Source organism: Callithrix jacchus, chromosome 1, assembly GCF_049354715.1.
Source record: "Callithrix jacchus isolate 240 chromosome 1, calJac240_pri, whole genome shotgun sequence".
Classification (NCBI taxonomy): Eukaryota; Metazoa; Chordata; class Mammalia; order Primates; family Cebidae; genus Callithrix; species Callithrix jacchus.
In genome coordinates this window covers 194,343,135-194,358,007 of record NC_133502.1, presented here as the reverse complement: position 1 = coordinate 194,358,007, position 14,873 = coordinate 194,343,135, and the positions used below count along the sequence as shown (strand labels likewise).

The window sequence follows — 14,873 nt, the reverse complement described above, 5'->3', positions numbered from 1 at the left end:
GATAATGTCATTTAAACAAAATATAATATGAAAGTTTATTCCACCTGTTCTTTTTTACTTTTTAAATGCAGCTACTGAAAAAGTTTAAAATTATTGAAATTAGAGTTCTAGTAGAACCCTCAAGACCGGAGTATTCCTACTGCACTGCAGATCACTGCAAATATGAGCTACTTGATTTTGAAAAGTATAGAGAACTTTCTGGAGTCTTAAGGAGATGTCAATGCTTTCCCTTAAAGCACAGCAACAGGCCACAGCGTGATGTTAAGGAACAGGATCTCCGGGACTGGAAGATCTCAGGGTCTGCTCCCGGGTCAGCCACTTTGTAGTTCTGACGTCAGGCAAGTTGCTCTTCCTTTTTTTGCCTCGGCTTTTCCACGTCTCAAAATCTATATCATAGCTTCTCCAACTGGAAGTGGAGAGATAATGACAATATTTGGCCATGGAGTGGTTGATATTGAACAATTTAGTAAATATGAATTGTTTTAAAGAGTGCTTGATATGTGTGAAACACACACGAATGAGTAATTAAACACATTATTCCTCCTCCTACTATTTCTACCCCAATCATTGTCCTTATTCTTATGATAGTACGAAGGTAGTAAAGATAGAAGGAGATAATTTAGGAAAACAGGAAAGTTTTGAGTTTGGGACACTTGACACTGACAAGCCATTCTTGCACCATCAAATGCACAGATACACGTATATACACACATACACAGGCATGCACAATAACACAGCTCACACCTGGCTCAAACTGTGCAACCTCCCAGCCTACTGTCCTGCTTAGTGGGCTTTCTGTTCCAGGGACCAGGACTGGTTCTCAGAGACATCATCAGGATGTGTCCCAGTAGGACTACAGCAAAATCCCTTTGTGTGTCCGGGTGCTCTGATGCATGTTACTCCCCCAGTTGCTTTACTCTAGAGCTGGCCTTGCTTGTGACTTCCTGGTTCTGTGGGGAGGCACCCAGTTCTGCCGAAACTGTCACGATGATCTGCACCATGTTGGCAATCAGCTTGTGATCTGTGACCATTCACAGTAGGTAGCATAGAGGCCTGAATGGGCAGGTGGGGACTGCTGATCAATAGGCCAGTGCTGGTGCCACTGAGGAGAAGAGACCCCGGGGGCAGACTTCACACTGAAGCAGTGTCTGAGATGTGGGAAAAGCAGGGTTGCTCTCCTCAGCTCCTAGAACTGGGTTTTAAGTCACTGAAGTCTTTCTTGTCCCTAACCTTTTCACACTCTCTGCACTGCAGTTTCTCCATCTGAGGTCCGATTTCCATGAATGACATCAGCAATCATTGCTGCCAGCTCATGAGCAGCTAAGGTGTTTCAGGTTTATGTAAAACACTCTATAAATGTGATATTAAATTCCTGCAGCACTTTTAGGCAAGAACCTGCCTTCTGTTTCCCATTGATTTCTGCACACACCGGCTCCTCTTCACCTTCTGTCAGGAGTGGAAGCGGCTCAAGGTCTTCCCTGGATGCAGATGCTCGCTGTCAAACTTTACAGATGTCAGAAGCATGGCCGAAATAAACCTTTTCTTCTTCACAAATTACCCAGAATCAGATATTCAATTTTAGCAAAAGGGACTGAAGCATGTTAGTGGAGGAGAACTAGGTCACTTACACTTCTCAGAAGGTGCGTTTTACAGGTGAGTTTCAGCTGTACTGAGTGAGGAGGGTGCACAGGAACTAAACCACCCGAAGTGTGTTCCTTGAAGGACCAGCATCAATCAACTTACTGGGAGGCTATTAGCCATGGAGAATCTGGGGCCACACTAAAACCTGCAGAGGCTGCATCTGCGGTTTAACCCGACCCTATGTGGTTTTTGTGTACCCATCGACATTTCCGATGCTCTGGTCTCAGCCACAATGGAAAATCTCACTTCCTCTGCTTTTGACAACATGGTCTTGTCTCCCTGATGTGCTCCCTAGGCCACCTGGGCTTGCTGGTTAACAGCCCTGTCCTCATTTAACTGAGCTTGATTCAGGCGCTACACCCTGTTATGATCCACATGAAATGTTTTAGGAACAGACGTTTTTACAGTCCACATGTGTGATATGTCGGGAGGAGGCAGTGTCTCAGTGTGTTTTCCAGGGAGAAACAGATGGCTCGTGTCATTTGCCTTGTTTCCATTCAGCTCCAGTTAGCCTGGACTTTGTTTATTTCTCAGACATATTATGCCATCTTCCATGTTCAGGCATCTTTGAGATTTTCTTTTTAAGTGAAGCTTTTTCTGTGTGTGACTCACCTCCTCGTCCAATACCTGCCTAAATTCTACTTATCTTTCAGGTGCCTGTGCTTATTACTTGCCAAGGAAGCAGTCTTTGACACAAAATTACAGTCTTTTAGCATTTATTGCTAAGTATCATCACGACTGGATATGAGACATTCAGTTTGTGTGAAGTAACACACCATTCAATGGTACCATGAATCGTACTTTTTATGAGGCTTTAGCAAGAATGGGAAAACAACGGGAAGTAATGTCTGCTTACATGAAAACATTTGATGTGACTAGTGAAATAATCATTTCTTTTATTAATATGGTGCATTACAATAATGAATTTACATAGGTGAAGAATCCCTTGAATTTTGGGGATGAATACTAGTTACCCATGGAGTTTAATCCCTTTAATATTTTGCAAGTATTTTGTTGTGGTGTGATTGTTTGCACCTAGTTTCATAGAGGCTAGTGGGCTACAGTTGACTTTTCATGTTTCTCTTTTAGAATAGCTGCTCATGTTCCCCTTATATTTTTGGAAGAGTTTATGAATAATTATTATTAATTCCTTAAACAGTTCGTAAAATTCATCAATGAAACCCTCCATGCTTGGGCCTTTCTTTGTGAGAGGTTTCAACACTAATTTAAACTCTTGTTATAGTACTAATCAGGCTTTCTATACCTCCTTGAACCAGCTTAGTTGTTTTCATGTTTTTAGAAATTTTTCTTTTTCATCTAATTTTTGGCATGTGGTTTTTACAGTGTTCTCACATAACATTTTATTTTTCAGTATCAGTGTTCAGAGGATATCATTTGTTTGTTTATTCCTTCCATATCTCATGCTGAAATGTGACCTTCACTGTAGGAAATTTCTAGAAATAAAAATTTCATTTCACCCAGAAATCCCATTACTGGGTATATACCCAAAGGATTATAAATTGTTCCGTTATAAAGACACATGCACATGTATGTTCATCACAGCACTGTTTACAATAGCAAAGACCTAGGGCCAACCCAAATGCCCATCAATGCTAGACTAGACAAACAAAATGTGGCACATAGACACCATGGAATACTACGTTGCCATAAAAAATGATGAGTTCCTGTCCTTTGTAGGGACATGGATGAATCTGGAAACCATCATTCTCAGAAAACTGACACAAGAACAGAAAATCAAACATCGCATGTTCTAACTCATAGGCAGGTGTTGAACAATGAGAACACATGGATAGAGGGAGGGGAGCATCACACACTGGGGTCTGTTGGGGGGTTAGGGGAGGGACAGCAGGGGTGAGGAGAGTGGGGAGGGATAACATGGGGAGAAATGCCAGGTATAGGCAATGGGAGGATGGAGGCAGCAAACCACCTTGCCATGTATGTACCTATGCAACAGTCACGCATGATCTGCACATGTAACCCAGAACCCGGAGTTCAATTAAAAAAAAAGAGTAAACTTCCACTTTATTTGCTAAGATTGAAAGAGGTGAGTGAGTCAGCATCAGCAATGTTTGTGAGTTAGATGTGGGGGAAATCTCAACTGTGCAGTCTTGTAATAATTCAGATGTCCACAAAATTATGTTTAATAATCAGTAGCCATGGGGTATCTCTGGTAGTGTTTGGGGGAGTCATCATTAACACAGAAAATAAACAAAAAGTATCAAATGTTGAATTTTTTTTTCAGAATGGAATATGTCTGACTTAATAAGATAAATCGTAGACAAAAATGGTATAGTTCAAAGAAAATCACTGTGTGGTATGCATATTAAACTATTAAGTCCAACTTTAGTACTGCACATCAACATTTTCATGTGCTAATACAGACACCTGTCAATGTTACTTATTAATACAAAGTATGATTGTTCCCTAGTTTTTTGTGGGGTGAACATATTCTTGATAGTGGGAAAAAAAGGATGCTCCATATTTTCTTTCACCTAATATAATAAAATTTCAGCTTTTACAGAAGATGATAGTTTGCAGCATTAACATATTTCCAATATCAAAGGCCTGTTCTTTTCTTAGCAACTTTTGTTGGGTCTTTAGAGCTTAAAGTCTCAAGCTCTCTTCTTTATTTTACTGTTCCATTCTGGGATTTACAGTCTTCATGCTTTATATAAATGTCCAATACATTTAAAGCATAGACTTCATTCTTCATTTATTTATAATCCCAAGAACTCCAACAATCTTGTATGTTTATGGTTTCAGCTACAATGCTGATTTTAAGACTCTTTTCTGTGTGCCTGCTCTGTACTATTCCTGACTTGCTGCAAGCTTCATTGCCCTTTTGCAACTCCTCATCCTGCTAATTTTCAACTTTGGGGGAGTCTATTCCTGATATGCTAATGCTCTTCCCCATGACTTAGAACAAATGGATCAAGATAAAAATTATGAGACTGTGACAAAGGACTATTCTGGGAAGACCGAAGATTCATCAGATGAATGGTATAAGTATTTTCTTAGCCAAAGAAGAGCTGAAGCCTCCATAGGAGGTGAAATACAGTGACACTCACAGAAAGATCTGCACCTAGAACGTGTGCTGGTGGAATTTTCAAACTCGCAAGAACACTAAAAACCAGGGAGCATTAAACCACATCCTGTGGGCTATCCCTAGTCTGGCCCCTGTTTTTGTGTGGCCCCAGAGCTGAGCGTGGTTTTTATAGTTTTAAATGCTTACACATTAAATGGTGCTGTAAGTACCACATAATATTCTCAAAGTTGACTTTTGGGTAGCAAAGACTAAAAGAGGTCATATCTGGACATTTAAGAAAAAGTTGACCAAATCCTAAAAATCAATGAGCACTGAAATATTTGAGTAAATGCAGAACCTCAAGCAGAATAGGAGAAATCAAACATCAAACTGAAACAACATGACATTTTAAAACCTGTTAGGTTGGCAACAATTTAAACTTTCATCAAGGTACTCTGATTAATATTTGTGACTTCATTGTAAACTGGTAGAGATTCTCTGGAGGGAAATCTGAGAACAAGGTGAAAATTTCAAACACAAATCCTTTTGAACGAGAAATTCCATTTCCACAAATTTATCCTATGGTCATGTTCATACATGGACCCAAATGAGTCTGCACAGGGTATTCACTGCAGTGTTATTTGTGAGACCCAAATGAGCCTGCACAGGGTTATTCACTGCAGTGTTATTTGTGAGATCAAATTCACGTTGATAACCAGTAAAGGCTCCCAGGCTCAAATTCTACCCTGGAATACTCTGCAGCCTTCAAATGAATGGGGCAGTGCGCAATCGCTAGGATGTCACAGGAAAGAATGGGAAATGGTGCACGCATAACATGGTCTTTGACATAGAGGACCAGGACAGGGGCTTTCACTTCACTCTTTTCTTTTACCCCGAGCTGACCTACATCTGCCAAAGAGCACAGTAGCAGCCTTCCTCAGGCTGGGTCTGGCCGTCTGCTCTGCCCTCTAAATGCAGCTCAGCCTCACAGCTTGGCTGCAACTTCATGATCAACTGGGAGCCAAAACCACCAAACCAAGTCGCTCCCAATTCCTGATGCATTGAAGTCACAAGATCACACACATGTGTTCTCTTAACATGCTAAGTTTCATGAGTAATTTTTTAAAACTATGCCTTAAGTTCTGGGGTACATGTACAGAATGTGCAGTTTCGTTACATGGGTTTACACATGCTATTTGAGTAGCATGTGTAAACATGGTGGTTTGCTGCACCCATCAACCCATCACCTACATTAGGTATTTATTTCTCCTAGTTTTGCCCTCCCCTAGTCCCCCACCCCCCGACTGGCCCTGATGTGTGATGTTTCCCTCCCTGTGTCCATGTGTTCTCATTGTTCAGCTCCCACTTATGAGTAAGAATATGCAGTGCTAGTTTTTTTTTTTTTTCTTCTGTTAGTTTTCTGAGAATGATGGTGTCCAGCTTCATCCATGTCCCTGCAAAAGACATGAACTTATCCTTTTTTGGCTGCATAGTATTCCATGGTATATATGTGCCACATTTTCTTTATCCAGTCTATATTTTTTATGCAGTCTACCAGACATTTGGGTTGGTTCCAAGTCTTTGCTATTGTGAATAGTGCTACAATAAACATACATGTGCATGTGCTCATATAGTAGAATGATGTATAAGCCTTTGGGTATATACCCAGTAAAGGGATTGCTGGGTCAAATGGTATTTCTAGTTCTAGATATTTGAGAAATTGCCTCACGGTCTTCCACAATGGTTGAACTAATTTACACTCCTACCAACGTCTGTTTTTCTCCACATCCTCTCCAGCGTCTGTTGTTTCCTGACTTTTTAATAATCTCCATTCTAACTGACATGAGATGGTATCTCATTGTCATTTTGATTTGCATTTCTCTAATGACCAGTGATGATGAGCTTTTTAAAATATGTTTGTTGGCTGCATCAATGTCTTCTTTTGAGAAGTGTCTGTTCATATCCTTTGCCAACTTTTTGATGGGGTTGTTTTTTTCTTGTAAATTTGTTTAAGCTCTTTTTAGATTCTGGATATTAGCCCTTAGTCAGATGGATAGATTGCAAAAATATTTTTCCATTTTGTAGTTTGCCTGTTCACTCTGATAATAGTTTCTCTTGCTGTGCAGAAGCTCTTTAGTTTAATTAGATCCCATTTGTCAATTTTTGTTTTTGTTGCCATTGCTTTTAGTGTTTTAGTCATGAAGTCTTTGCCCATGCCTATGTCCTGAATGGTATTGCCTATGTTTTATTCTAGGATTTTTATGGTTTTATGTTTAAGTCTTTAATCCATCTTGAGTTCATTTTTGTATAAGGTGTAAGAAAGGGGTCCAGTTTCAGTTTTCTGCATATGGCTAGCCAGTTTTCCCTACACCATTTTTTAAATAGGGAATTCTTTCCCCATTGCTTGTTTTTGTCAGTTTTGTCAAAAATCAGATGGTTGTAGATGTGTGGTGTTATTTCTGTTGCCTCTGTTCTGTTCCATTGGTCTATATATCTGTTTTGATACCAGTACCATGCTGTTTTGGTTACTGTAGCCTTATAGCGTTGTTTGAACTCAGTGTGATGCCTTCAACTTTGTTCCTTTTGCTTCGGATTGCCTTGGCTATGTGGGCTCATTTTGGTTCCATAAGAAGTTTAAAGTAGTTTTTTCCAAATATGTGAAGAAAGTCAATGGTATCTTGATGGGGAAAGCATTGAATCTATAAATTACTTGGGCAGTATAGCCATTTTGACAATATTGATTCTTCCTATCCATGAGAATGGAATGTTTTTCCATTATTTGTGTCCTCTTTTATTTCTTTCAGCACTGGTTTGTAGTTCTTGAAGAGGTCCTTCACATCCCTTATAAGTTGTACTCTTAGATATTGAATTCTCTTTGTAGCAATTATGCATGGGAGTTCACTCATGATTTGGCTCTGTTTGTCTGTTATTGGTGTATAGGAATTCTTGTGATTTTTGCACATTGATTTTGTATCCTGAGACTTCTCCAAAGTTGCTTATCAGCCTAAGGAAATTTTGGGCTGAATCGGTGGGGTTTTCTAAATATATAATGATGTCATCTGCAAACAGAGACAGTTTGACTTCCTCTTTTCCTATTTGAATAGTCTTTATTTTTTCTCTTGCCTGATTGCCCTGGCCAGAACTTCCAATACTATGTTGAATAGGAGTGGTGAGAGAGGGCATTCTTGTCTTGTGTCGGTTTTCAAAGGGAGTGCTTCCAGTTTTTGCCCATTCAGTGTGATATTGGCTTTGGGTTTGTCATAAATAGCTCTCATTATTTTGAGATACGTTCCATCAACACCTAGTTTATTGAGAGTTTTTAGCATTAAGTGGTGTTGAATTTTTTCAAAGGCCTTCCCTGCATCTCTTGAGATAATTACGTGTTTTTTATTACTGGTTCTGTTTATGTGATGGATTATGTTTATTGATTTGCTTATGTTGAACTAGCCTTGCTTCCCAGGGATGAAACCAACTTGATTGTGGTTGATAAGCTTTTTGATGTGCTGCTGGATTCGGGTTGTAATTATTTTATTGAGGGTTTTTGCATCGATGTTCATCAGTGATATTGCCCTGAAATTTTCTTATTTTGTTGTATCTCTGTCAGGTTTTGGTATCAGAATGCTGCTGGACTCATAAAACGAGTTAGGGAGGATTCCCTCTTTTTCTGTTGTTTAGAATAGTTTCAGAGGAAATGGTACCAGCTCCTCTTTGTGCCTCTTGTAGAATTCAGCTGTGAATCCATCTGGCCTTGGACTTTTTTTGGTTGCTAGGCTTTTAGTTACTGCCTCAAGTTTAGAACTTTTTATTGGTATATTCAGGGATTCAACATCTTCCTGGTTTAGACTTGGGAGTGTGTGTGTGTCCAGAAATTTATCAATGTCTTCTAGATTTTCTAGTTTATTTGCGTAGAGGTGTTTATAGTATTCTCTGATGGTAGTTTGTATTTTTTTTTTTTTTTTGAGATGGAGTTTTGCTCTTGTTACCCAGGCTGGAGTGCAATGGCGCAATCTAGGCTGGAGTGCAATGGCGCAATCTCGGCTCACCGCAACCTCCGCCTCCTGGGAACAGGCAATTCTCCTGCCTCAGCCTCCCGAGTAGCTGGGATTACAGGCACGTGCCACCATGCCCAGCTATTTTTTTTTTTTTTTGTATTTTTAGTAGGGACGGGGTTTCACCATGTTGACCAGGATGGTCTCCATCGCTTGACCTCGTGATCCACTCGCCTCGGCCTCCCAAAGTGCTGGGATTACAGGCATGAGCCACCGCGCCCAGCCTGGTAGTTTGTATTTTTTTGGGGATCAGTGGTGATATCCCCTTTGTCACTTTTTATTGTGTCTATGTGATTATTCTCTTTTCTTCTTTATTAGTCTGGCTAGTGGTCTATGTATTTTGTTGATCTTTTCAAAAAAACCAGCTCCGGGATTCATGTATTTTTTGAAGGGTTTTACGCGTCTGTCTCCTTTAGTTCTGCTCTGATCTTAGTTATTTCTTGTCTTCTTCTAGCCTTTGAATTTGTTTGCTCCTGCTTCTCTGGGTCTTTTAATTGCAAAGTTAGTGTCAGTTTTAGATCTTTCCTGCTTTCTCTTTTGGACATTTAGTGCTATGAATTTCCCTCTACATTCTGCTTTAAAATGTGTCCCAGAGATTCTGGCATGTTGGGTCTTTGTTCTCATTGGTTTCAAAGAACATCTTTATTTCTGCCTTCATTTCATTATTACCTAGTACTCATTCAGAAGCAGGTTGTTCAGTTTCCATGTAGTTGTGCGCTTTTGAATGAGTTTCCTAATCCTGAGTTCTAATTTGATTGCACTGTGGTTTGTGAGACTGGGTGTTATGATTTCCATTCTTTTACATTTGCTGAGGAGTGTTTTATTTCCAATTATGTGGTCAATTTTAGAATAAGTGTGATGAGGTGCTGAGAACAATGCATATTCTGTTGATTTGGGGTAGACAGTTCTGTTGATGTCTATTAGGTCTTCTTGGCCCGTGAATACAATTTGGTTTGTGAAATAAATTTTAGTGTGTATATCTCAGGTATCCAACATGATGTTATAGGATACACATATAGTAAAACGATTACTTTGTTTTTAATATAATCTATTTAATTGAAGTTTAAGAAGCATAAGCTATAGATGGGTCTCCTGGACAGTCGGTCACCATCTCCTGCACTGGAACCAGCAGTGATGTTGGCCGTTATAACAATGTCTCCTGGTACCAGCAGCACCCAGGCACAGCCCCCAAACTCATGATTTACAGTGTCAGCAATCAGCCCTCAGGGGGCCGATATAAAAATAAATGTTGACCCCAGCTCTTGTCTATTTCCTACATTAATTATCACTATTATTAGATTAATAGGGGTTTGAGTTACAAAAGTATTGACACCTATGGAAACTAGAAATTCTTGATGTAAATGAGGAAAGAGGGTGGACTCAAGTTAACCCTTTCCTGTGTAACCATTTTGGAAACTCCCATTCTATGGGGGGAGGTGGGGCTTCCTGCAACATGTCACTCCACAGTCCCTGTTACCTAAAGGGGCTTGTGGGGGGCTGCCAGAACAGGGGCTCAGTGATCTGAGGGGAGGGTTTATTCAGAGAGAACACTGAGCCTGTCACTCAAAATCTCCCCAGCCTGAGGTACTGGGACAAAGTGAAAGGGCAGTAAAAACAAACAAACAAGAAAAACCTCAGATTCCTCTTGCTTCTTAATCCCGCAGACACATCTTCAGATTTTCTGACAGTGCTCACTGCTTCAGGACAGAGTTGCAGAGGAATAACAAAGCCAGGAGGGCCATCTTCACTACAGTGTGGTGGACACAGAGTTGAGTAAGATGTGGTTTTTGGAAACTCCCCTAATAACGTCTGTACAGATTGGTCTGCACAGAGTGGGAGATTCGGATGCATTTAGGATGAGGATGTTCCTGAAAACAGCAGGGACTGCCAATCAGGCAGCTCATTGTCACTGTCCCTGCAATTAAAGAGCTAGGAAGAGCAACACTTCCAGGGAGCACAGCACACAAGCAAAAGGAAGCTGTCTCTGTCCTGGTTTAGAAGCCACAGAGCAGGTTTCCTTTTGGAGTTCATGAGGGGAAAGGAGAGAGGCTGAGAGAGGGGAAAGGAGAGAGGCTGAGAGAGGGGAATTCTCAAGGCTGTGCTGCAGGAAGCCCCTTGCACAGGGTGAGGAAGCATCTTCATAGCTAAAAGGGAGCCCGAGAGCCCAGGGCAGGTTTTGGTCTCAGTTCCCCATGAACCTGGACCACTGTGGAAAGTGCTGCTGCTTGTATATGAGCTGCAGTAATAATCAGCCTCGTCCTCAGCCTGGAGCCCAGAGATGGTCAGGGAGGCCGTGTTGCCAGACTTGGAGCCAGAGAAGCGATTAGAGACCCCTGAGGGCCGATTGCTCACACTGTAAATCATGAGTTTGGGGGCTGAGCCTGGGTGCTGCTGGTACCAGGAGACATAGTTATAACCTCCAACATCACTGCTGGTTCCAGTGCAGGAGATGGTGACCGACTGTCCAGGAGTCCCGGACACTGAGTGAGGCTGAGTCAGGGCAGACTGAGCCCAGGACCCTGGAAAGAGGGAGAAACACACTCTAGTGAGTCAGTGATGGGCCCACGTGAGCCTGAGGAGCAAGAGACCAATGATTAGCCCAGAGGTCCCTGAGTCCCCTTCCCTGGAGGTGTCACCTGTGCCCTGAGTCAGGAGGATGAGGAGGAGCAGAGTCCAGGCCATGGTGAAGACTTCCCGAGAGCGCTGCCTCCTGAGACCCCAGAACTGGGCCTGACCCCAGCCTGTCTCATCTCTTTTGCCTCAGAGGGGGGCGGGGCCTCCATGCAAATCTGCGTCCTGAACTCCCCTCCTCACCGCACCGCACCTTGCCTGGGCCTGGCTCAGAGGCTTCTTCTTCCTTGAACATCAAGACTCCACCGAGGGGATTACAACTCCCAGACATGGATTTCCTGAGACTGAACCTGTGACAGTGCCCGGGAAATGGAGCCAGGCTTGAGGGTCCCTATCCTTCTTGTCCTGGGTTTCATGGTGATCCCAGCTGCAGAGTCTCAGAACTTTCCCTCCCTTCTGTGTGGTTCCGTGTGAGGACGGGGGCCCAGTGTCTGGGAGAGATCGCAGCGCTCCCCTTCCCAGGGACCACAGGCCCCACAGGCCCCTCACTCCCCCTCACTCCCCCTCAGCCCTTCTAGGGCTTCTGTTTCAGCTGGGCCCTCACACCTTGCTCTGCCCTCTGTGTCTGCAGTGGCCTGAAGCTGCTTCTTGAATAAACATGGGGTTCATTTATTGGCCCTTCTATAAATACATTTATGTGGGCACGACAGATTTAAGACCCCAGACTACCTCTGTGTCTTTAGGAGGACTCAGGAAGAAAGAACTCCTGGGACCCCATACCCAGGGTGAAGCCCAGCAGGGACCTCCCAGGTGCAGGTCCGCGTCGCCCCCTGGTGGCCGCAGAGGGTGGAGCCCGAGTCACAGCTGACAGCTCCTGCCCTGCCCCTCCTGCCTCTGGTTCCCTTCCCAGCTCAATCCCAGGCCCCTGGCCCCTTCTCATCCCTTCCACGCTCCCGCCTCCAAAGTGGAGTGTGTCTCCCACACCAGGGCTCCAGAGAAAGCCTGTGGTGTGGGGAGGTCACGGTTTTTTATTTGAGACTTTTCTTTCAGCCGTCCTTTATGTGTATCTGTGTTCTTTTGTTTTAGACATTAGTTGAGATAATATTGTGTATAATTTGAGATAACACTAAAATTACAATAGGGCAATGACCTCAGATTTATGAAGTTGATTGTGGAACCGGTAGCCTGGATCCTTTTTTCCTCGGAATTCTGTGGAAGAGGCCCCCCTGGGAATTAGTGCAGGAGTCCAGACACTTCCAGCAGGAAGCAATCTTTGATTTTTAAGGGGAGACACCTTGTCCTCTCTTCCACGTTGTCTTAGCACCAGGAGTAAAGCAAGGCCACCAATGCTGCAGGAGTCTCCAATCTCATTTAAACTGCATGGATGTGCACCCCACACAGAGACAAGACACAGAAATCAGAGGCACTTGCTGCATCTGTCTTCACTGCAGCCCAAGCAGCAGGGAAACATGTTAAGCTGCCCTTTGAATGGCAGTTTCCCCAAATATTTAGTTTTCTTTGAAACATAAAAATCTTGGCTGGGCATAGTGTCTCATGCCTGTAATCCCAGCACTTTAAGAGGCTGAGGCGGGTGGATCATGATGTCAGGAGTTTGAGAGCAGCCTGGCCAACATGCTGAAAGTCATTCTCTATTAAAAATACAAAAATTAGCCCACAGTATTGGTGGTGCCTGTAATGCCAGCTACTCGGGAGGCTGAGGCAGAAGAATTGCTTGAAACCAGAAGGTGGAGGTTGCAGTGAGCCGAGCTCCTGCCAGTGTACTCCAGCTGGGGTGACAGAGTGAAACACTGTCTCAAAAAAGAAAAGAAAAGAAATATAAAAATTTTGTCTCTGAAAATCCAGGGTTTTGCCGAGATGTGTTCATTGGTTCACGTGCTGGAAGATATCTCCAGAGGGACTGGCCTCTTCCGCCACCTGCACTCTCAAAAACATCAGTCATGTTTGTAGAGCACGAACTCTCGTATGAAAGTACATGTGGAAGGGCATATTATGTAACCAAAGAAGATGGGAGAAAATGAAAACATGGTGCAATCCCCTTCATGCCGGACCCACATGTTTTCTGTTGACCAGGTATCCACGGAAGACAGAGCTGTGGGCTGCTGACACTCAGCTCTGGAAGTCCCACCTTCAGAGCCACGGGTTCCTGCTTCACAGCAGACTTCGGCCCCTCATGTATGTCAGGGACAGGCCTCCTTCATGGCTATGGCTGACCTTCCCCTTGAGGATCGAGTCTTCAGTAGACTCAGTAGTGGACACGGTCCTCCCAAGCACAGGGATCAGAGTCAGCAGCACAGAGAGCCTGGCCTGAGAGCACCGTGTGGACAGCTCCACTGCACACCCAGAACAGCCCTACTGTGTGGAAACCGTCCTTCTCCGACACTGAGCACTATCTTTTCTGGAAGAGCTTTTTGCATCATTTTCCACAGGCTTGGGGATGAGTAACCCTGGCTGAGGAATTCTGGCTCAGCATGTGACAACCAAATGAGAGGATGGGAATATTGAGCAAACTGCCTAGCAACAAATTCAACAGCTGTAGTAGATGTTTCTGGACAGTTGGGGAAGTGATACCTTGGACCAGACAAAAGATCATTGTTAATTGCACACACACACACACACACACGCACACAGAGAGAGGGAGAGAGAGAAAGAGAGAGAGAGAGAGGAAAGACAGAGGCAGAGACAGAGAGAGAAAGAGACAGAGAAATACATACCACACAAGGTTTTATTGCTACACATGGGGAGGGGAAATCATCCTTCATACAATATTCCTTCAAATTTACTAGTGGCATATTTCAAAATTAAACTAGGTTTACCTTTATTGCAGAATATAAAATGTTTATTATGGAAAAATAAACAAAACATTTTGTTATGGTCACTTTTAACTGTGCAGTTAAGCAGCAGCACATATGTCTGCAATCACCCCTATCCATCTCCAGAGCTTTTTCACCAGCCCCAAAAGAATGACTGCTTCAATTAGACAGTGACTTTAGGGACTTTGGACCCTGGAACCTTGGGGAAAATATTAGGGGTGTGTAGTCAGGAGAAAGTCCCCAAATTGGTGTCTGCACGTCCTGCCATGTTTCTATGACATCTCAGGACAGTGAAGGTGGGAACACATGATCCACAGAGACACAGCCTCTGGAGTGTCCCCAAAGAGAATAGGAATTCCAGCAGGACATGCCTTCTGAGACAGCTCTCACTTCTCTTGAAGGACTTGTGTTTACAGCTGGAGCCCATGTGTTTAATTTATTGGACTAGCCCCTACAATTGTCGAATGATCCTGGAAGGTAGAACTGGATTTCTATAGATCCAGTCATGTCATAGCTTTATTTGTAATCTCTGTACCAGGTGAAATCTACTAGAACAGAACAGCATGGCTGCAGGTGCACAGAATGCACCTTTGATGCAGAAATTGAGCCATCATGTTCTGTTCTAGTAGATTTCATCTGGTACAGGGATTACAAATGAAGCTATGACCTGACTGGATCTCTCTTTCCTTCAATGAGTAGGATCAGAAATAGTGTTCATTAAGGTGAAATGGCCAA

General features: G+C 43.0%; 1 gene segment (V, D, J or C); it reads right to left on the bottom strand.

Annotated features, from left to right (window-relative positions):
• Positions 1–11,456, bottom strand: part of LOC108593911 (immunoglobulin lambda variable 2-14-like) — a 61,412-nt gene extending 49,956 nt beyond the window's left edge. The window contains 2 exon segments of the V gene segment in view: positions 10,949–11,255; positions 11,373–11,456. Coding sequence covers positions 10,949–11,255; positions 11,373–11,418 — 353 coding nt within the window.
• Positions 11,457–14,873: the final 3,417 nt, after the last annotated feature.